This window comes from Triturus cristatus, chromosome 11, assembly GCF_964204655.1.
Source record: "Triturus cristatus chromosome 11, aTriCri1.1, whole genome shotgun sequence".
Classification (NCBI taxonomy): Eukaryota; Metazoa; Chordata; class Amphibia; order Caudata; family Salamandridae; genus Triturus; species Triturus cristatus.
In genome coordinates, this window is record NC_140594.1 from 1000928742 (window position 1) to 1000953172 (window position 24431).

The 24431-nt window shown below is 44.3% G+C and overlaps 1 protein-coding gene across 9 annotated transcripts in view; it reads left to right on the forward strand.

Moving 5' to 3' along the window:
• The window catches only part of LRRC34 (leucine rich repeat containing 34), a 341237-nt gene that overhangs the window by 124637 nt on the left and 192169 nt on the right, over window positions 1–24431 (forward strand). For 4 of the 9 annotated variants that reach the window (XM_085633736.1, XM_085633737.1, XM_085633738.1 and 1 more), the window contains 6 exons: window positions 4181–4234; window positions 6813–6866; window positions 9441–9494; window positions 12616–12669; window positions 19780–19833; window positions 22408–22461. In XM_085633736.1, the coding sequence (XP_085489862.1) occupies window positions 4181–4234; window positions 6813–6866; window positions 9441–9494; window positions 12616–12669; window positions 19780–19833; window positions 22408–22461 (324 nt within the window). The remainder of the gene's footprint in view (window positions 1–4180; window positions 4235–6812; window positions 6867–9440; window positions 9495–12615; window positions 12670–19779; window positions 19834–22407; window positions 22462–24431) is intronic. The other 5 variants (XM_085633739.1, XM_085633743.1, XM_085633744.1 and 2 more) reach the window with 3 other exon arrangements.

Genomic DNA, 24431 nt, shown 5'->3' on the forward strand with positions numbered 1-24431 from the left:
CTCTATCCCACCACTGAACACCAATTTATGTTGGAAACAGCCCACTCCCACTCCGCAGGGTGGTGGTGGACTCCCCGAACACACTGTGGTAGCTTGGCTCGAGTGGTCAGGAAACAGGCGCAGTGCTAAGCATACAATATACCCATACAATAACCATGCGTGCATCCGTTCCAAAAACGACTCTACACCGTAAAAATTATGAAAATATTCTTTCTTTATCTTTTTCTCTTAGTTGCTGATTGGAAAAATAAATAAGACAATCACAATATACAAGTTTCAATTAGTGCAGGTCAAATAAATATTGGCTGTTTGATGAAATAAATAGGGGTGATCATAAATAACAGGGCATAAATACAAGTGCAATATATACAGACAATTAAATACTTTGAGGCAATAAATACTGTACCAATAAATATTGCACACCAACAAGTCCTGTGGACCTATAAATATAGTGCAGCAATAAATAGGTAAAAACTCAATAAATACAGTATCCCCAATAAATAATTAAAAGTATACCGCAACCCTCATATAATCAGATGACACTTCAATTCTTAAGGGCTGATAGGGCCCAGGCACAGCTTGTAGGGTTGTGGAAGGCTTGAGGGGGGCTACTCCCTGGCTGGGACAAGGCTGAGGCCTAATCTGAGGTAGATCCAAGGGGGGAATACCAGTGCCCTGGCTTTCTCTCTCCACACAACCTCTCTAGGTTAGTCCCAGTTCACCCCTTGCACAGTCAGGTTGGTTTCAGCACCTCCCTAGCCCCTTAGAGCAGTCTCTCAGGTCTCCACAGGGCCTTAGGCGCCCTCTACTCCACTTACTGCCCTTTTTCTGATGTTCCGACGCCGCTGGAGTCGTGTCGACGCCGTGAGGCGGTTCCGGTTCGGTCTCGGCGGCCTCGGCACAATGTCAGTTCTTTGACGACGCCGGCAGGCGGTTCCGGTCCGATGTCGGTGGCCTCGGTTCGATCTCGACCTCCGATTCGACGGCGTCGGGCAGTCTCTTCACGATGTCGACTTCGGGCGGCTCCGGTCCGATGGCGCTCTCGGCTCCGATGACGTCGGCCGGCCTGGCCTCGATGTCGACTTCCGGCGACTCCGGGGTGCGATCCTCACAGGCTCCGGGCGACTCCGGAGTGCGATCCTCACTCCCGACCTCCGGTGCTCCTCTACCTCGGTCTCCGACGACTCCGGAGGGCGGACTTCACTCCTCCGATGACGCCGCTCGCTCGACCTCGGTTCACTTCCTCCTCGACCTCTGGTATTCCTCACGACCTCCGTCGGCGCCCTCTCACGACCTCAGGCGGCTCCGGGTACGACGTCTGCTACTTCAGTCAGCGCCGCTTCTCCACCTCGGGCTCCAGGTCTTCAGGCTACTCGACGCCGGACTCCAGGGAAACCAGTTCTCAGGTCAGAATCTTGCTGTTTTCTTGGTTCTAAGGCCTGTTCCTGCTGTCCAGGTCCTTAGGATAAGTTTCTTCTGTCTTCTTCCCACACAGGGCTATAGGCTGGGATCCATCAGTAGGGACAAGTATCAAGGGTGGGTTTATGGACCCCACTCCCGGCACAAGTTTCCACCCCTGCCGCTTCACTCCTTCCTCCTTCACTGTTGTGCTCCTCTCTCTTCACCAGTCAGGTGCCAACTGCCAGCTCCAACTGCCAACACTCTGTCTTAACCTCCCAACATTCTAAACCGCCTCCAACGGTCACAGGGTTCTGGAATCTCCTGGAATGTTCTGGAAGGTGCTGGTATGTTCCAGTGGATGCTGGTGATGTCACAGGTGGCCACCATTTTGTGCTCCAGGCCCTCAGACAGAAGTTTCAGGGGTAGCTAAAATGGCTCCCTGAATCTGCAGCAACACGAAAAAGTCTGGTGGTTCCCAAAAAGGAAAAATTCAAACTGGGTTTGAGGCAAAAGTGGGACAAAATAAATAATGATGAGGAGGGACCACCCAAAGGGCTGACAGGTCTAACACTAATCATTTTGGAAACAAAGGGGTCCCTTGATCTGTCAAATTTTTCTTTGACAAGCCCACCCCAGCTAACACATCCATCATGGCTTTAGCCGCATTCATAGTATTGGGATTATGCAAAGAAATGGCTTCAGGAAAACGCTTGGCATAGTTAAGTACTAACACACAACGATATCCACTCCTAGAAGGTAAAAGATAGCCTATTATCTCCATCCCCACTCCGGTGAAGGGTACATCTGTTATGGGCAATGGCATCATGTGTACTGTGGCCGGTTTATATCCGATAAACTTTTCACATTTAGGACATTCTTTCCAGTATTTTTGTACTTGTTGAGAAACACCTGGCCAGTAGAATTTATCTAAAATGGGCTGCTGGTTTTCTTTCCTCCCAAAATGACCTCCCAGAAGGTGTCTGTGGGCCAAGGACAGGACCTTATCGCTAAAAGGGGTGGGGATCACTAATTGGGCAGGATCCTTAGGGCCACCTTTTCTGTACGACAACCCGTTGTACACATAGAATTGAGGACATACTTTTGTCGGGTCTTCCGGATCGGCTGCTACACGCCAGGCCTTGTAGAATGAGGGATCCTCCTGTGAAGCTGCCCTTAAATTGCAGTCATTAGCCCAGACAAAATCCTCCACCTGTGTAGAAAAAACCTTTAAAGGGATTTGTCCTTTTTCCTCCCTTTGCTGTTTTCTACTTTTTCTCTGCTTGGCAGGTTGACATTCGTAGTTGTCCACTTGAGAGAAAGGAGCAGTAGCTGACAAATCATCTCCATCCTTGCAGGTATCTTGCACCAAGGAATTGAGATGAGAATAATTGTTACCCATGATCATAAGTTCTGGAAATTTGGGTTTGAGACCCCCTTTGAGAGGGACAATGGGTAGATCTCTGTTTTGCAGGCATATTTCTGCTATAGGGTATCTTTTACTGTCCTCATATACACACTGAATATTCTCTATTTCATGAGCCTGACTACAGGATGTGGTAAGACTTGGGACTGCATCACACTTTGAAGACATCCAGTGTCTATCAACGCATTAACTGGTACATCATTAACGAATACATCGCAATGGTAAGGGAGACGTTTCGTTGCCACATTATTATATAGGACCTGAGTCATTCCTGTTTCCATGAGCTCTGCCTTTTGAGGGCAGAATCGCGCTTTATGTCCAAACCTTTCACTTTAGAAACCTCTTGGTCGAGACATAGGAGTCTGTACTACAGGACCAGGCAATAAAGTCACGAGTTCAGTTTTTTTCTGCAAAGGGGTAGGAGGGTTACTAACAGGTACTAAACTTGGTCTTCTCCAGTTTGACTCATGCCTCCCTTTTTGTAGTTCCTGAGCTCGACTATAGGCAATAGCTATTTCAACAGTTTGTTCTAGAGTCAGATGGGTATGCTGTTTTACCCATTCCTGTACGGTAGGATGATGGAGGTGAGGTATTGCTCCAGGTGTATTTTCCATTATGCCCTCTTTGGTTGCTGTGAGGGTTTTTAACCAACGGTCAGTTATTTCTTTCACCCTGTAATACAATACCCTGGGTGTTTGTTCGTCTCGATCTTTAAGATGATGCAATTTTATTCAATAAGTTTCACCGTCAACCCCAAATCGCTCCAGAATGTTCTTTTTATCTCAGTATAGGGAGTAGTGCCCTGAGGATTTGAAGCCTGGCAGATGGATTGTAACACCTCCTTTAACAAAGGATTTAGATATTGCTTCCATCCATCAGCCGGCCAGGCTGCGACCTGTTCCATGCTCTCGAAATTCTTAAAGAAAAAATATGGACCCTCTCCACTTACATATGTTATGCAGACCCACTGAGGGCAACGTGGTATGCCCCCTCTGTTGTCCCAGAGTATCAGCCAATCTTCCAAGGGCTGTGTCCTGCGTCGTATATAATGTTGTCAGGGAATTGTATGTTGCTTCACGATCTTCCGCTGCTGTACTGAGGAATTTTTCCATCGCCTGCTCCAGCTTCTGATGGCTCTCAGCGATCTTGTTCACCACCACCTCCATGCTTCCAGATCCCACTTCTGACACCACTTGTGATACTTTTGTGAGACTGCGCCAGATGTAAAGGCGAGGAGGCTTAGTTTGTTTCTCAGTGGTGTCTTTCTTTCCAAAGTATTGCGATATTTATGTACGTAAATGTTAATGAAAACGTCTTCAAGTATTGATTTTCTGTTGTCTCCCTTTCTCCTTCTAGGTCTTCAGGTGTAGCTGTGTTACCCGGAATCTCGGCGGAAACAATAAACAAGCAGTAAGTAAAAATTCTAGAGATAATAACTAAAATTCTTTGTCATCAACACCTCTAGTAGTTAGGTTGGAAAAGAAGTAGTGTCCCAGTGAAGGCAACTGAATGTTATTGTGTGACTGATCTGCTGTTCACTAGATATAAAAGATTAAAAGTGCCCCTTCTTTATGTTCCCTTCTTTTCTCCGAACCATATATGAGAAAATAATAGTATCAGAAGAGAAAAGAAAAAAGATAAATTATATATATATATTCCTTATCTTGGGGCCATTAAAGTGTTTTTCAAGGTGGCTTTATATCGCTCAACCAAACCGTCAGTTTGGGTGTGATAGGCACCTATTCGTATATGAGTAACACCCAACACGTGACAGACTTGACTATTCATTTTGGAAACAAAGGGGTCCCTTGATCTGTCAAATGTTCCTTTGACAAGCCCACCGCAGTGAACACGTCCATCATGGCTTTAGTAGCATTCATAGTATTGGGATTACGCAAAGCAATGGCTTCAGGGAAACGCTTGTCATAGTTAAGTACTAACACACAACGATATCCACTCCTAGAAGGTAAAAGATGGCCTATTATGTCCATCCCCACTCCGGTGAAGGGCACATCTGTTATGGGTAATGGCATCATGTGTACTGTGGCCGGTTTATATCTGATAAACTTTTGGCATTCAGGACATTCTTTGCAGTATTTTTGTACTTTTTGAGAAACACCTGGCCAGTAGAATTTATCTAAAATGGGCTGCTCGTTTTCTTTCCTCCCAAAATGACCTCCCAGAAGGTGGCTGTGGGCAAAGAACAGGAACTTATCCCTAAAAGGGGTGGGGATCACTAATTGGGCAGGATCCTTAGGGCCACCTTTTCTGTACGACAACCCGTTGTGCACATAGAATTGAGGACATACTTTTGTCGGGTCTTCCTGATCGGCTGCTACACGCCAGGCCTTGTAGAATGAGGGATCCTCCTGTGAAGCTGCCCTGAAATTGCAGTCATTAGCCCAGACAAAATCCTCCACCTGTGTAGAAAAAACCTTTAAAGGGATTTGTCCTTTTTCCTCCCTTTGCTGTTTTCTACTTTTTCTCTGCTTGGCAGGTTGACATTCGTAGTTGTCCACTTGAGAGAAAGGAGCAGTAGCTGACAAATCATCTCCATCCTTGCAGGTATCTTGCACCAAGGAATTGAGATGAGGATAATCGTTACCTATGATCATAAGTTCTGGAAATTTGGGTTTGAGACCCCGTTTGAGAGGAACAATGGGTAGATCACTGTTTTGCAGGCATATTTCTGCTTTAGGGTATCTTTTACTATCCCCATATACACACTGAATATTCTCTATTTCATGATCCTGAATACAGGATGTGGTAAGACTTGGGACTGCATCACACTTTGAAGACATCCAGTGTCTACCAATGCAGTAACTGGTACATCAATAACGAATACCTGACAATGGTAAAGGAGATGTTTCCTTGCAGCATTATTATATAGGACCTGAGTCATTCCTGTTTCCATGAGCTCTGCCTTTTAAGGGCAGAATCGCGCTTTATGTCCTTACCTTTCACATTAGAAACCTCTTGGTCGAGACATAGGAGTCTGTACTACAGGACCAGGTAATAAAGTCACAAGTTCAGGTTTTTTCTTCAAAGGGGAGGAGGATTACTAACAGGTACTGAACGTGGTCTTCTCTAGTTTGACTCATGCCTCCCTTTTTGTAGTTCCTGAGCTCGACTATAGGCAATAGCTATTTCAACAGTTTGTTCTAGAGTCAGATGGGTATGCTGTGTTACCCATTCCTGTACGGTAGGATGATGGAGGTGAGGTATTGCTCCATGTATATTTTCCATTATGCCCTCCTTGGTTGCTGTGAGGGGTTTTAACCAACGGTCAGTTAATTCTTTCACCCTGTAATACAATACCCTGGGTGTTTGTTCGTCTCGATCTTTAAGATGATGCAATTTTATTCAATAAGTTTCATCTTCAACGCCAAATCGCTCCAGAATGTTCTTTTTTTCTCAGTATAGAGAGTAGTACTCTGAGGATTTGAAGCCTGGCAGATGGATTGTAACACCCCCTTTAACAAAGGATTTAGATATTGCTTGCATCCATCAGCCGGCCAGGCTGTGACCTGTTCCATGCTCTCGAAATTGTTAAAGAAAAAATATGGACCCTCTCCACTTACATATGTTTTGCAGAACCACTGAGGGCAACGTGGTAAGCCCCCTCTGTTGTCCCAGAGTATCAGCCAGTCTTCCAAGGGCTGTGTCCTGCGTCGTATATAATGTTGTCAGGGCATTGTATGTTGCTTCACGATCTTCCGCTGCTGTACTGAGGAATTTTTCCATCGCCTGCTCCAGCTTCTGATGGCTCTCAACGATCTTGTTCACCACCACCTCCATACTTCCAGATCCCACTTCTTACACCACTTGTGATACTTTTGGGAGACTGCGCCAGATGTAAAGGCGAGGAGGCTTAGTTTGTTTCTCAGTGGTGTCTTTTTTTCCAAAGTATTGCGATATTTATGTACGGAAATGTTAATGAAAACGTCTTCAAGTATTGATTTTCTGTTGTCTCCCTTTCTCCTTCTAGGTCTTCAGGTGTAGCTGTGTTACCCGGAATCTCGGCGGAAACAATGAACAAGCAGTAAGTAACAATTCTAGAGATAATAACTAAAATTCTTTGTCATCAACACCTCTAGTAGTTAGGTTGGAAAAGAAGTAGTGTCCCAGTGAAGGCAACTGAATGTTATTGTGTGACTGATCTGCCATTCACTAGATATAAAAGATTAAAAGCGCCCCTTCTTTATGTTCCCTTCTTTTCTCCGAACCATATATGAGAAAATAATAGTATCAGAAGAGAAAAGAAAAAAGATAAACTATATATATATTCCTTATCTTGGGGCCATTAAAGTGTTTTTCAAGGTGGCTTTATATCAGTTTGGGTGTGATAGGCACCTATTCGTATATGAGTAACACCCAAATCATGACAGACTTGACTAATCATTTTGGAAACAAAGGGGTCCCTTGATCTGTCAAATGTTCCTTTGACAAGCCCACCGCAGTGAACACATCCATCATGGCTTTAGCAGCATTCATAGTATTGGGATTACGCAAAGCAATGGTTCAGGAAAACGCTTGGCATAGTTAAGTACTAACACACAACGATATCCACTCCTAGAAGGTAAAAGATGGCCTGTTATGTCCATCCCCACTCCGGTGAAGGGCACATCTGTTATGGGTAATGGCATCATGTGTACTGTGGCCGGTTTATATCTGATAAACTTTTGCCATTCAGGACATTCTTTGCAGTATTTTTGTACTTGTTGACTTGTTGAGAAACACCTGGCCAGTAGAATTTATCTAAAATGGGCTGCTCGTTTTCTTTCCGCCCAAAATGACCTCCCAGAAGGTGGCTGTGGGCCAAGAACAGGAACTTATCCCTAAAAGGGGTGGGGATCACTAATTGGGCAGGATCCTTAGGGCCACCTTTTCTGTACGACAACCCGTTGTGCACATAGAATTGAGGACATACTTTTGTCGGGTCTTCCTGATCGACTGCTACACGCCAGGCCTTGTAGAATGAGGGATCCTCCTGTGAAGCTGGCCTGAATTTGCAGTCATTAGCCCAGACAAAATCCTCCACCTGTGTAGAAAAAACCTTTAAAGGGATTTGTCCTTTTTCCTCCCTTTGCTGTTTTCTACTTTTTCTCTGCTTGGCAGGTTGACATTCGTAGTTGTCCACTTGAGAGAAAGGAGCAGTAGCTGACAAATCATCTCCATCCTTGCAGGTATCTTGCACCAAGGAATTGAGATGAGGATAATCGTTACCTATGATCATAAGTTCTGGAAATTTGGGTTCCAGACCCCCTTTGAGAGGAACAATGGGTAGATCAGTGTTTTGCAGGCATATTTCTGCTATAGGGTATCTTTTACTATCCCCATATACACACTGAATATTCTTTATTTCATGAGCCTGAATACAGGATGTGGTAAGACTTGGGACTGCATCACACTTTAAAGACATCCAGTGTCTACAAACGCATTAACTGTTACATCATTAACAAATACCTCACAATGGTAAGGGAGACGTTTCCTTGCAGCATTATTATATAGGACCTGAGTCATTCCTGTTTCCATGAGCTCTGCCTTTTGAGGGTAGAATCGCGCTTTATGTCCAAACCTTTCACATTAGAAACCTCTTGGTCGAGACATAGGAGTCTGTACTACAGGACCAGGCAATAAAGTCACAAGTTCAGGTTTTTTCTGCAAAGGGGGAGGAGGATTACTAACAGGTACTGAACTTGGTCTTCTCCAGTTTGACTCATGCCTCTCTTTTTGTAGTTCCTGAGCTCGACTATAGGCAATAGCTATTTCAACAGTTTTTTCTAGAGTCAGATGGGTATGCTGTTTTACCCATTCCTGTGCGGTAGGATGATGGAGGTGAGGTATTGCTCCAGGTATATTTTCCATTATGCCCTCCTTGGTTGCTGTGAGGGTTTTTAACCAACGGTCAGTTAATTCTTTCACCCTGTAATTTCAATACCCTGGGTGTTTGTTCGTCTCTATCTTTAAGATGATGCAATTTTATTCAATAAGTTTCATCGTCAACCCCAAATCGCTCCAGAATGTTCTTTTTATCTCAGTATAGGGAGTAGTACGCTGAGGATTTGAAGCCTGGAAGATGGATTGTAACACCTCCTTTAACAAAGGATTTAGATATTGCTTCCATCCATCAACCGGCCAGGCTGCGACCTGTTCCATGCTCTCGAAATTGTTAAAGAAAAAATATGGACCCTCTCCACTTACATATGTTATGCAGAACCACTGAGGGCAACGTGGTAAGCCCCCTCTGTTGTCCCAGAGTATCAGCCAATCTTCGAAGGGCTGTGTCCTGCGTCGTATATCATGTTGTCAGGGCATTGTTTGTTGCTTCACGATCTTCCGCTGCTGTACTGAGGAATTTTTCCATCGCCTGCTCCAGCTTCTGATGGCTGTCAGCGATCTTGTTCACCACCACCTCCATACTTCCAGATCCCACTTGTGACACCACTTGTGAAACTGTTGTACTTTTGGGAGACCGGATGTAAAGGCGAGGAGGCTTAATTAGTTTCTCAGTGGTTTATTTTTTTTCCAAAGTATTGCGATATTTATATACGTAAATGTTAATGAAAATCTCTTCAAGTATTGATTTTTCTGTTGTCTCCTTTTCTCCTTCTAGTTCTTCAGGTGTAGCTGTGTTACCCGGACTCTCGGCAGAAAAAATACATGAGCAGTAAGTAACGATTCCAGAGATAATACCTAAAATTCTTTGTCATCAACACCTCTGGTGGTTAGGTTGGAAAAGAAGGAGTGTCCTAGTGAAGGCAACCAAAGGTTATTGTGTGACTGATCTGCCATTCATTAAACATAAAAGATTAGAAGTGCCCCTTCTTTATGTTCCCTTCTTTCCTCCGAACCATATATGAGAAAATAATAGTATCAGAAGAGAAAAGAAAAATTATATATACATTTCTTATCTTGGGACCATTAAAGTGTTTTTCAAGGTGGTATTATATCGTTCAACCAAACTGTCGGTTTGGGTGTGATAGGCGCCTATTCGTATATGAGTAACACCCAACACGTGACAGACTTGACTAATCATTTTGGAAACAATGGGGTCCCTTGATCTGTCAAATTTTCCTTTGACAAGCCCACCCCAGCGAACACGTCCATCATGGCTTTAGCCGCATTCATAGTATTGGGATTACGCAAAGCAATGGCTTCAGGAAAACGCTTGGCATAGTTAAGTACTAACACACAACGATATCCACTCCTAGAAGGTAAAAGAGGGCCTATTATGTCCATCCCCACTCCGGTGAAGGGTACATCTGTTATGGGCAATGCAATGAGCAGTAAGTAACTATTCCAGAGATAATACCTAAAATTCTTTGTCATCAACACCTCTGGTGGTTAGGTTGGAAAAGAAGTAGTGTCCTAGTGAAGGCAACCGAAGGTTATTGTTTGACTGATCTGCCATTCATTAAACATAAAAGATTAGAAGTGCTCCTTCTTTATGTTCCCTTCTTTCCTCCGAACCATATATGAGAAAATAATAGTATCAGACGAGAAAAGAAAAATTATAAATTATATATACATTTCTTATCTTGGGACCATTAAAGTGTTTTTCAAGGTGGTATTATATCGTTCAGCCAAACTGTTGGTTTGGGTGTGATAGGCGCCTATTCGTATATGAGTAACACCCAACACGTGACAGACTTGACTAATCATTTTGGAAACAATGGGGTCCCTTGATCTGTCACATTTTCCTTTGACAAGCCCACCCCAGCGAACACGTCCATCATGGCTTTAGCCGCATTCATAGTATTGGGATTACGCAAAGCAATGGCTTCAGGAAAACGCTTGGCATAGTTAAGTACTAACACACAACGATATCCACTCCTAGAAGGTAAACGAGGGCCTATTATGTCCATCCCCACTCCGGTGAAGGGTACATCTGTTATGGGCAATGGCATCATATGTACTGTGACCGGTTTATATCCGATAAACTTTTCACATTTAGGACATTCTTTGCAGTATTTTTCTACTTGTTGAGAAACACCTGGCCAGTAGAATTTATCTAAAATGGGCTGCTCGTTTTCTTTCCTCCTAAAATGACCTCCCAGAAGGTGACTGTGGGCCAAGAACAGGACCTTATCCCTAAAAGGGGTGGGGATCACTAATTGGGCAGGATCCTTAGGGCCACCTTTTCTGTACGACAACCCGTTGTGCACATAGAATTGAGGACATACTTTTGTCGGGTCTTCCTGATCGGCTGCTACACGCCAGGCCTTGTAGAATGAGGGATCCTCCTCTGAAGCTGCCCTGAAATTGCAGTCATTAGCCCAGACAAAATCCTCCACCTGTGTAGAAAAACCCATTAAAGGGATTTGTCCTTTTGCCTCCCTTTGCTGTTTTCTACTTTTTCTCTGCTTGGCAGGTTGACATTCGTAGTTGTCCACTTGAGAGAAAGGAGCAGTAGCTGACAAATCATCTCCTTCCTTGCAGGTATCTTGCACCAAGGAATTGAGATGAGAATAATCGTTACCCATGATCATAAGTTCTGGAAATTTGGGTTCGAGACCCCCTTTGAGAGGGACAATGGGTAGATCACTGTTTTGCAGGCATATTTCTGCTATAGGGTATCTTTTACTGTCCCCATATAGACACTGAATATTCTCTATTTCATGAGCCTGAATACAGGATGTGGTAAGACTTGGGACTGCATCACACTTTGAATACATCCAGTGTCTACCAACGCATTAACTGGTACATCATTAACAAATACCTCACAATTGTAAGGGAGACATTTCCTTGCCACATTATTGTATAGGACCTGAGTCATTCCTGTTTCCATGAGCTCTGCCTTGAGGGCAGAATCGCGCTTTATGTCCAAACCTTTCACATTAGAAACCTCTTGGTCGAGACATAGGAGTCTGTACTACAGGACCAGGCAATATAGTCACAAGTTCAGTTTTTTTCTGCAAAGGGGGAGGAGGGTTACTAACAGGTACTGAACTTGGTCTTCTCCAGTTTGACTCATGCCTCCCTTTTTGTAGTTCCTGAGCTCGACTATAGGCAATAGCTATTTCAACAGTTTGTTCTAGAGTCAGATGGGTATGCTGTTTTACCCATTCCTGTACGGTAGGATGATGGAGGTGAGGTATTGCTCCAGGTATATTTTCCATTATGCCCTTCTTGGTTGCTGTGAGGGTTTTTAACCAACGGTCAGTTAATTTTTTCACCCTGTAATACAATACCCTGGGTGTTTGTTCGTCTCGATCAGTATAGGGAGTAGTACTCTGAGGATTTGAAGCCTGGCAGATGGATTGTAACACCTCCTTTAACAAAGGATTTAGATATTGCTTCCATCCAGGAGCCGGCCAGGCTGCGACCTGTTCCATGCTCTCGAAATTGTTAAAGAAAAAATATGGACCCTCTCCACTTACATATGTTATGCAGAACCACTGAGGGCAACGAGGTAAGCCCCCTCTGTTGTCCCAGAGTATCAGCCAATCTTCCAAGGGCTGTGTCCTGCGTCGTATATAATGTTGTCAGGGCATTGAATGTTGCTTCACGATCTTCCGCTGCTGTACTGAGGAATTTTTCCATCGCCTGCTCCAGCTTCTGATGGCTGTCAGCGAACTTGTTCACCACCACCTCCATACTCCCAGATCCCACTTCTGACACCACTTGTGATACTTTTGGGAGACTGCGCCAGATGTAAAGGTGAGGAGGCTTAGTTTGTTTCTCAGTTGTGTCTTTTTTTCCCAAAGTATTGCGATATTTATATACGTAAATGTTAATGAAAACGTCTTCAAGTATTGATTTTCTGTTGTCTCCTTTTCTCCTTCCAGGTCTTCAGGTGTAGCTGTGTTACCTGGAATCTCGGCGGAAACAGTAAACGGACAGTAAGTAATGATTCTAGAGATAATAACTAAAATTCTTTGTCATCAACAGCTCTAGTAGTTAGGTTGGAAAACAAGTAGTGTCCCAGTGAAGGCAACTGAATGTTATTGTCTGACTGATCTGCCATTCACTAGACATAAAAGATTAGAAGCGCCCCTTCTTTATGTTCCCTTCTTTCCTCCGAACCATATATGAGAAAATAATAGTTAGTATCAGAAGAGAAAAGAAAAAAGATAAATTATATATATATTCCTTATTTTGGGACCATTAAAGTGTTTTTCAAGGTGGCTTTATATCGCTCAACCAAACCGTCAGTTTGGGTGTGATAGGCGCCTGTTCGTATATGAATAACACCCAACACGTGACAGACTTGAAACAAAGGGGTCCCTTGATATGTCACATTTTCCTTTGACAAACCCACCCCAGTGAACAGGTCCATCATTGCTTTAGCCGCATTCATAGTATTGGGATTATGCAAAGCAATGGCTTCCGGAAAACGCTTGGCATAGTTAAGTACTAACACACAACGATATCCACTCCGAGAAGGTAAAAGAAGGCCTATTATGTCCATCCCCACTCCGGTGAAGGGTACATCTGTTATGGGCAATGGCATCATGTGTACTGTGGCTGGTTTATATCCGATAAACTTTTGGTATTTAGGACATTCTTTGCAGAATTCTTTTTTACTTGTTGAGAAACACCTGGCCAGTAGAATTTATCTAAAATGGGCTGCTCGTTTTCTTTCCTCCCAGAAGGTGGCTGTGGGCCAAGAACAGGACCTCATCCCTAAAAGGGGTGGGAATCACTAATTTGGCAGGATCCTTAGGGCGACCTTTTCTGTACAACGACCCGTTGTGCACATAGAATTGGGGAACTTCTTTTGTCGGGTCTTCCTGATCGGCTGCTACACGCCAGGCCTTGTAGATTGAGGGATCCTCCTGTGAAGTTGCATTGAAATTGCGGTCATTATCCCAGACAAAATCCTCCACCTGTTTAGAAAACACATTTAAAGGGATTTGTCCTTTTTCCTCCCTTTGCTGTTTTCTACTTTTTCCCTGCTTGGCAGGTTGCCATTCATAGTTGTCCACTTGAGAGAAAGGAGCAGTAGCCGACCAATCATCTCCATCCTTGCAGGTATCTTGCACCAAGGAATTGAGATGAGGATAATCGTTAGCTATGATCATAAGTTCTGGAAATTTGGGTTTAAGACCCCCTTTGAGAGGAACAATGGGTAGATCTCTGTTTTGGAGGCATATTTCTGCTATAGGGTATCTTTTACTATCCCCTTATACATACTGAATATTCTCTATTTCATAAGCCTGAAGACAGGATGTGGTAAGACTTGGGACTGCATCACACTTTGAAGACATCCAGTGTCTACCAACGCAGTAACTGGTACATCATTCACGAATACCTCACAATGGTAAGGGAAACGTTTCCTTGCAGCATTAGTGTGGTGTGTATGAAAGTGTCCTGAGGCGGAAAGCCGGGACAGAATGTTTTAACCTGTATTCCTCTGGTAAAACTGCTAATCATTGGTAAATTGCGCTACTGTCTTACTGGTAACAGAAACCTCCCTATTGTCTTTTAACCTGGACATTCGGTAAGTTTGGGCAGTTGAATCTGTGCACTTACCTGATCTTCTTTTAAATCCACTAAGTTCCGCTGTGTGTAACGGAGCGCGGTCGCTTCTTAAAAAGACTCGTCTAGAGTCAGAGTCCATTTTCACCTGTGGCCCTCTCTATCCCCATAGCAGCCGAGTAGGCGCTGCTTGGACTCCCGCCACTTACAATTGGACGAGCTGACGAGTGCTTGGCCCCTCCCCGCCCTCACGTCATCGCCAGGACAAAAGCAGGCAAAAGCACACCCTCGCTGATTACGAACGAGTGTTGGTGTGTATGAAAGAGTCCTGAGGCGGAAAGCCGGGACAGAATGTTTTAACCTGTATTCCTCTGGTAAAACTGCTAATCATTGGTAAATTGCGCTACTGTCTTACTGGTAACAGAAACCTCCCTATTGTCTTTTAACCTGGACATTCGGTAAGTTTGGGCACTTGAATCTGTGCACTTACCTGATCTTCTTTTAAATCCACAAAGTTCCGCTGTGTGTAACGGAGCGCGGTCGCTTCTTAAAAAGACTCGTCTAGAGTCAGAGTCCACTTTCACCTGTGGCCCTCTCTATCCCCATAGCAGCCGAGTAGGCACTGCTTGGACTCCCGCCACTTACAATTGGACGAGCTGACGAGTGCTTGGCCCCTCCCCGCCCTCACGTCATCGCCAGGACAAAAGGAGGCAAAAGCACACCCTCGCTGATTACGAACGAGTGTTGGTGTGTATGAAAGTGTCCTGAGGCGGAAAGCCGGGACAGAATGTTTTAACCTGTATTCCTCTGGTAAAACTGCTAATCATTGGTAAATTGCGCTACTGTCTTACTGGTAACAGAAACCTCCCTATTGTCTTTTAACCTGGACATTCGGTAAGTTTGGGCACTTGAATCTGTGCACTTACCTGATCTTCTTTTAAATCCACAAAGTTCCGCTGTGTGTAACAGAGCGCGGTTGCTTCTTAAAAAGACTCGTCTAGAGTCAGAGTCCATTTTCACCTGTGGCCCTCTCTATCCCCATAGCAGCCGAGTAGGCGCTGCTTGGACTCCCGCCACTTACAATTGGACGAGCTGACGAGTGCTTGGCCCCTCCCCGCCCTCACGTCATCGCCAGGACAAAATGACGCCCTCCCCCAGGGAGCGCAGCGGACGGGCGCAGCGGCGGCGCCGGCGGAGCGCCGAAGGTGCGCCAAAGGTAAGCCCGTCTGCGCCCGTCCGCGGCACGACCGGGCCAAAGGCCATATCCCCTGGCCGTTTCATACAGTATTCTAGGGAAACTCTGCTTGGTCTTAACACTAAATCACCTACCTGCACTCCACCCTTTAACAGGGAAAACTGGGGAGGTTCCCTGGACTGTAATATATGGAAACAAAGTCCTGGCCACAATCAATTAAATAGGCCCCTAAACCATTACAAAACGACAAACCTACGCTGCGGGCTTGTCAACGTTAGGTCCATGAGCAAGCATGCACAACAGATCTTCGACTTAATCTCGGAAAGAGAGCTGGACTGTCTTTTTATGACAGAAACTTGGTTAACCCAAAACAGCAATCCGGATGTAACGACTGCTCTCCCCCAGGGGTACCTCATTGCCAGACAAGACAGACCCCTCCAGAGAGGCGGTGGAATAGCTGTCATCTATAGAGATTCACTGAGCTGCCTGACTTTCCCGATCCCAGGTATCAAAGGTGCGGAAAGCTTAGGCTTCGCCCTTAAGGTTCATGACTCCTTTACCTTCTCAGGAGCACTATTATATCGACCTCCGGGAACACCCTCCGACTTTACAAGTAGTCTAGGAGAAGCAGTAGGGGACCTAGCACTAAAGTCAGCCAACTATACGATCTTAGGAGATACAAATATACATTTAGACTCCCTCACAGACCACGCCACCCTAGATTTTACGGACACAATGAAGATCCTAGGCCTTAACATACTTACCACCAGGCCCACACACAAGGCAGGCCACATCCTTGACTGCATTTGCTCAAATTTGGATACACTTCATGTAAAACCAGCCCAAGACCTAATTTGGTCTGATCACAGCTATATCCCTTTTGAACTCCAAGGGGTAATGGGACACATATCTGGGAATAAGCCATGTGATCCCCATAGAGGGCCAAACTGGAAGAAACTGATAGGACTACCGGGTTTCCTAACTAAGGCATTAGAAACCAGACCACCATCAGTAGGGGACCCTGAGAAAGATAGCAAGTCTTTCAGGGAATGGATGGACGTCCTAGCCATGGATAATGACAAAGCAAAGTCTAAACCAAAATATAAAAAGAAATCCAGACCCTCTGCCCCCTGGTTCTCCCAAAGCTTAAAGGAGGAACAAAGGAAGGTCAGAGCACTAGAGCGGAACTGGCGCCGAAACTACGATACAAATGACCAGTCCAGCTACAAAGTGGCCCGCCGTCACTATCACGGGATGATAAAAACTGCTAAAAAGGACTTTTTCACCAATGCCATAACCAACAGTAATAATAAACAAAAAGACATCTTTAATATTGTCAACTCATATATCAATCCTAAAACCATGCAGAGAGACATTCCCCCTTCCCTTACTCTGTGTAATAATATAGCGGAATTTTTTCATGAGAAAATACAGACACTCACTAAAGATTTCCCGCACCCTCTCCTCTTGGAGGAGTCCCAACTTAATAGGAATAGTGCGACCAGCCAACTAGCCGCCTTCCAGGAAGTCAGCTTAGAAGAGTCACAGACAAAAATCTTAAAAATTAAATCAGGTTGCCCCTTCGACCCATGCCCCCCTTTTGTCCTCCACACTCTGGTGGAGACTGTAAACCCCAGCATTAATAATATCATTAATTCCTCACTCTCCTTGGGAGTAGTCCCAGAGGAATGGAAACTGGCAGCAGTAAGACCCCTACAAAAAAAACCGTTACCGGACCCTACCACCCTCACTAATCTACGACCCATATCCCTGCTTCCCACCTTCTGTAAACTCACAGAAAAGGTAGTTAACCAACAGCTCACATCTTTCTTAGAGGCCAACAACATCTGGCACCCTAACCAGGCTGGTTTCAGAGCAAAGCATTCAACAGAATCAGCTCTAATATTCTCCTCGGAAACACTTAGAGCAGCGCTAGACCAGGGCAAAAAAGCAGTCCTCATACTCCTAGACCTGTCTGCGGCGTTCGATACGGTGTCACATTCCATCCTGATAGACCGTCTAGCCGCGGCAGGGATAATTGGAAAGGCATTGAGCTGGCTAAAAAGCTTCTTAACAAATAGACGACAAGTGGTCACCCTGGGCCAGTTCAGATCTGAAGAGATCCCAATAAAGTCAGGGGTACCGCAGGGCTCTTGCTTGAGCCCGACGCTTTTTAATGTGTACATGGCTCCCCTGATTTCCCTCATATCATCTTTTGGAATAGCTACTATTTCATACGCGGATGACACACAACTCATCCTAGTGATGGAGGATGAAACCACCGAAGCAGAAACAAGACTTAAAAACTGCCTTAAAGCCACTTTCGATTGGATGAGGGTGAATCACCTTAAATGTAACACCGGAAAGACCGAGATTTTGCCGTTCGGTAAGGGAAACTCTTTTAACCCAGCATTATGGTGGCCAGAAGATGCAACCGTTCCTCCTAATACAGCAAACGCAGCCCGAAATCTAGGGGTAAAATTTGATCCTTCCCTTAGCTTTCAACAACAAGCAGTAGCCGTGGCAGGGACCTGCTTCGGCTTAATAAAAGGGCTCAGGAAATTTTTTGACCTAATCCCCCTTGCCGCAAGGAAGACGGTTGCAGTAGCTCTCATCACCTCTCGTATAGATTACTGTAATAGTATATACGCAGGAACTAACAGGACAGTCTGTCATAGACTACAGATGGTGCAGCATGCAGCGGCCAGACTAGTCCTTGGATGGAAAAGAAGGACCTCAGCCACAATTGCTATGGAAACCTTGCATTGGTTGCCCATTCACAAAAGGGTGCTCTTCAAAATTCTGCTAATCACATTTAGGGCAGTTAACAAAATAGGACCCAAATACATTGAGAGCATGTTCCAACGCTACATTCCCTCCAGATGTTTGAGGTCCCAAGGTGACAATCTTCTGACTATCCCCAAGTTTAAACTCAAAACCAGAGGAGGGAAAGCCCTGGCTGTCTTGGGGTCCAGAGCATGGAACTCACTGCCCCCCCCCCCTCCGACATATTACTACAGAAACTATTTTTAGGAAAACTGTTAAAACCTGGATCTACACCCTATCCGAGACAAAATGCAAAAACATGATTTAGTATCTTTAAACCAAGGATCCACCACAAGATCAATGAGTCACCATGGTCTCCCACACTCTGAAGCGCTAAGATGCTCCTTGGAGTGTAATCTGCGCTATATAAATACTAATTACATTACATTACATTACATATAGGACCTGAGTGATTCCTGTTTCCATGAGCTCCACCTTTTGAGGGCAGAATCGCGCTATATGTCTAAACCTTCCACATTAGAAACCTATTGGTCGAGACATAGGAGTCTGTACTACAGGACCAGGCAATAAAGTTACAAGTTCAGGTTTTTTCTGCAAAGGTGGAGGAGGATTACTAACAGGTACTGAACTTGTTCTTCTCCAGTTTGACACATGCCTCCCTTTTTGTAGTTCCAGAGCTCGACTATAGGCATTAGCTATTTCAACAGTTTGTTCTAGAGTCAGAAGGGTATGCTGGGTTACCCATTCCTGTATGGTAGGAAGATGAAGGTGAGATATTGCTCCAGGTATATTTTCCATTATTCCCTCCTTGGTTGCTGTGAGGGATTTTAACCAACTGTCAGTTAATTCTTTCACCCTGTAATATAATGTCCTGGGTGTTTGTTCGTCTCGATCTTTAAGATGATGCAATTTTATTCAATACGTTTCATCGGCAACCCCCAATCGCTCCAGAGTGTTCTTTTTATCTCTGTATCGGGAGTAGTACTCTGAGGATTTGAATCCTGGCAGATGGATTGTAACACCCCCATTAACAAAGGATTTAGATATTGCGTCCATCAATCAGCCGGCCAGGCTGCGACCTGTTCCATGCATTTGAAATTGTTAAAGAAAAAATATGGACCCTTTCCACTTACATATGTTTTGCAGAACCACTGAGAGCAACGTGGTAAGCCCCCTCTGTTGTCCCAGAGTATCAGCCAATCTTCCAAGGGCTGTCTCCTGCATCGTATATCATGTTGTCAGGGCCTTGTATATTGCTTCACGATCTTCGGCTGCTGTATTTAGGAATTTTTCCATTGCCTGCTCCAGCTTCTGATGGCTGTCAGCGATCTTCTTCACCACCACCTCCATACTTCCAGATCCCACTTGTGACACCACTTGTGATACTGTGGTACTTTTGGGAGACTGCGTCGGATGTAAAGGCGAGGAGGCTTAGTTTGTTTCTCAGTGGTGTCTTTTTTTTCCAAAGTATTGCAATATTTATATACGTAAATGTTATAGAAAATCTCTTCAAGTATTGATTTTCTGTTGTCTCCTTTTCTCCTTCTAGTTCTTCAGGTGTAGCTGTGTTACCCGGACTCTCGGCAGAAAAAATACATGAGCAGTAAGTAACGATTCCAGAGATAATACCTAAAATTCTTTGTCATCAACACCTCTGGTGGTTAGGTTGGAAAAGAAGTAGTGTCCTAGTGAAGGCAACCGAAGGTTATTGTGTGACTGATCTGCCATTCAATAAACATAAAAGATTAGAAGCGCCCCTTCTTTATGTTCCCTTCTGTCCTCCGAACCATATATGAGAAAATAATAGTATCAGAGGAGAAAAGAAAAATTATATATTATATATACAATTCTTATCTTGGGACCATTAAATTGTTTTTCAAGGTGGCATTATATCGTTCAACCAAACTGTCGGTTTGGGTGTGATAGGCGCCTATTCGTATATGAGTAACACCCAACACGTGACAGACTTGTCTAATCATTTTGGAAACAAAAGGGTCCCTTGATCTGTCAAATTTTCCTTTGACAGTCCCACCCCAGCGAACAAGTCCATCATGGCTTTAGCCGCATTCATAGTATTGGGATTACGCAAAGCAATGGCTTCAGGAAAACGCTTGGCATAGTTAAGTACTAACACACAACGATATCCACTCCTAGAAGGTAAAAGAGGGCCTATTATGTCCATCCCCACTCCGGTGAAGGGTACATCTGTTATTGGCAATGGCATCATGTGTACTGTGGCCGGTTTATATCCGATAAACTTTTGGCATTTAGGACATTCTTTGCAGTATTTTTGTACTTGTTGAGAAACACCTGGCCAGTAGAATTTATCTAAAATGGGATGCTCGTTTTCTTTCCTCCCAAAATGACCTCCCAGAAGGTGACTCTGGGCCAAGAACAGGACCTTATCCCTAAAAGGGGTGGGGATCACTAATTCGGCAGGATCCTTAGGGCCACCTTTTCTGTACGACAACCCGTTGTGCACATAGAATTGAGGACATACTTTTGTCGGGTCTTCCTGATCGGGTGCTACACGCCAGGCCTTGTAGAATGAGGGATCCTCCTGTGAAGCTGCCCTGAAATTGCAGTCATTAGCCCAGACAAAATCCTCCACCTGTGTAGAAAAAAACTTTAAAGGGATTTGTCCTTTTTCCTCCCTTTGCTGTTTTCTACTTTTTCTCTGCTTGGCAGGTTGACATTCGTAGTTGTCCACTTGAGAGAAAGGAGCAGTAGCCGACCAATCATCTCCATCCTTGCAGGTATCTTGCACCAAGGAATTGAGATGAGGATAATCGTTAGCTATGATCATAAGTTCTGGAAAGTTGGGTTTAAGACCCCATTTGAGAGGAACAATGGGTATATCTCTATTTTGGAGGCATATTTCTGCTATAGGGTATCTTTTACTATCCCCTTATACACACTGAATATTCTCTATTTCATGAGCCTGAAGACAGGATGTGGTAAGACTTGGGACTGCATCACACTTTGATGACATCCAGTGTCTACCAACGCATTAACTGGTACATCATTAACGAATACCTCACAATGGTAAGGGAGACGTTTCCTTGCAGCATTATTATATAGGACCTGAGTCATTCCTGTTTCCATGAGCTCTGCCTTTTGAGGGCAGAATCGCACTTTATGTCCAAACCTTTCACATTAGAAACCTCTTGGTCGAGACATAGGAGTCTGTACTACAGGACCAGGCAATAAAGTCACAAGTTCAGGTTTTTTCTGCAAAGGGGGAGGAGGATTACTAACAGGTACTGAACTTGGTCTTCTCCAGTTTGACTCATGCCTCCCTTTTTGTAGTTCCTGAGCTCGACTATAGGCAATAGCTATTTCAACAGTTTGTTCTAGAGTCAGATGGGTATGCTGTGTTACCCATTCCTGTACGGTAGGATGATGGAGGTGAGGTATTGCTGCAGGTATATTTTCCATTATGCCCTCCTTGGTTGCTGTGAGGGTTTTTAACCAACGGTCAGTTAATTCTTCCACCCTGTAATAAAATACCCTGGGTGTTTGTTCGTCTCGATCTTTAAGATCATACAAATTTATTCAATAAGTTTCATCGTCAACCCCAAATCGCTCCAGAATGTTCTTTTTATCTCAGTATAGGGAGTAGTATTCTGGGGATTTGAAGCCTGGCAGATGGATTGTAACACCCCCTTTAACAAAGGATTTAGATATTGCTTCCATCCATCAGCCGGCCAGGCTGCGACCTGTTCCATGCTCTCGAAATAAAGAAAAAATATTGAACCTCTCCACTTGCATATGTTTTACAGAACCACTGAGTGCAACGTGGTAAGCCCCCTCTGTTGTCCCAGAGTATTAGCCAATCTTCCAAGGGCTGTGTCCTGCATCGTATATCATGTTGTTAGGGCCTTGTATATTGCTTCACGATCTTCAGCTGCTGTACTGAGGAATTTTTCCATCGCCTGCTCCAGCTTGTGATGGCTCTCAGCGATCTTGGTCACCACCACCTCCATAGTTCCAGATCCCACTTCTTACACCACTTGTGATACTTTTGGGAGACTGCGCCAGATGTAAAGGCGAGGAGGCTTAGTTTGTTTCTCAGTGGTGTCTTTTTTTTCCAAAGTATTGCAATATTTATAAACGTAAATGTTAATGAAAACGTCTTCAAGTATTGATTTTCTGTTGTCTCCTTTTCTCCTTCTAGGTCTTCAGGTGGAGCTGTGTTACCCGGAATCTCGGCGGAAACAATAAACGAGCAGTAAGTAACGATTCCAGAGATAATGACTAAAATTCTTTGTCATCAACACCTCTAGTGGTTAGGTTGGAAAAGAAGTAGTGTCCCAGTGAAGGCAACTGAAGGTTATTGTGTGACTGATCTGCCATTCGAGAGACATAAAAGATTAGAAGCGCCCCTTCTTTATGTTCCCTTCTTTCCTCCGAACCATATATGAGAAAATAATAGTATCAGAAGAGAGAAGAAAAAATAAAAATTATATATATATTCCTTATCTTGGGACCATCAAAGTGTTTTTCAAGGTGGCTTTATATCGCTCAACCAAACCGTCAGTTTGGGTGTGATAGGCGCCTAATCGTATATGAGTAACACCCAACACGTGACAGACTTGACTAATCATTTTGGAAACAAAGGGGTCCCTTGATTTGTCAAATCTTCCTTTGACAAGCCCACCCCAGCGAACACGTCCATCATGGCTGTAGCCGCATTCATAGTATTGGAATTACGCAAAGCAATGGCTTCAGGAAAACGCTTGGCATAGTTAAGTACTAACACACAACGATATCCACTCCTAGAAGGTAAAAGAGGGCCTATTATGTCCATCCCCACTCCGGTGAAGGGTACATCTGTTATGGGCAATGGCATCATGTGTACTGTGGCCGGTTTATATCCGATAAACTTTTGGCATTTAGGACATTCTTTGCAGTATTTTTGTACTTGTTGAGAAACACCTGGCCAGTAGAATTTATCTAAAATGGGCTGCTCGTTTTCTTTCCTCCCAAAATGACCTCCCAGAAGGTGGCTGTGGGCCAAGAACAGGATCTTATCCCTAAAAGGGTTGGGTATCACTAATTGGGCAGGATCCTTAGGGCCACCTTTTCTGTACGACAACCCGTTGTGCACATAGAAATGAGGACATACTTTTGTCGTGTCTTCCTGATCGGCTGCTACACGCCAGGCCTTGTAGAATGAGGGATCCTCCTGTGAAGCTGCCCTGAAATTGCAGTCATTAGCCCAGACAAAATCCTCCACCTGTGTAGAAAAAACCTTTAAAGGGATTTGTCCTTTTTCCTCCCTTTGCTGTTTTCTACTTTTTCTCTGCTTGGCAGGTTGACATTCGTAGTTGCCCACTTGAGAGAAAGGAGCAGTAGCTGACAAATCATCTCCATCCTTGCAGGTATCTTGCACCAAGGAATTGAGAGGAGGATAATCGTTAGCTATGATCATAAGTTCTGAAAATTTGGGTTCGAGACCCCCTTTGAGAGGAACAATGGGTAGATCTCTGTTTTGGAGGCATATTTCTGCTATAGGGTATCTTTTACTATCCCCTTATACACACTGAATATTCTCTATTTCATGAGCCTGAAGACAGGATGTGGTAAGACTTGGGACTGCATCACACTTTGAAGACATCTAGTGTCTACCAACGCAGTAACTGGTACATCATTCACGAATACCTCACAATGGTAATGGAGACGTTTCCTTGCAGCATTATTATATAGGACCTGAGTCATTCCTGTTTCCATGAGCTCCACCTTTTGAGGGCAGAATCGCGCTATATGTCCAAACCTTCCACATTAGAAACCTGTTGGTCGAGACATAGGAGTCTGTACTACAGGACCAGGCAATAAAGTCACAAGTTCAGGTTTTTTCTGCAAAGGGGGAGGAGGATTACTAACCGGTACTGAACTTGGTCTTCTCCATTTTGACACATGCCTCCCTTTTTGTAGTTCCAGAACTCGACTATAGGCATTAGCTATTTCGACAGTTTTTTCTAGAGTCAGATGGGTATGCTGTGTTACCCATTCCTGTATGGTAGGATGATGAAGGTGAGGTATTGCTCCAGGTATATTTTCCATTATGCCCTCCTTGGTTGCTGTGAGGGATTTTAACCAACTGCCAGTTAATTCTTTCACCCTGCAATATAATGTCCTGGGTGTTTGTTCGTCTCGATCTTTAAGATGATGCAATTTTATTCAATACGTTCCATCGTC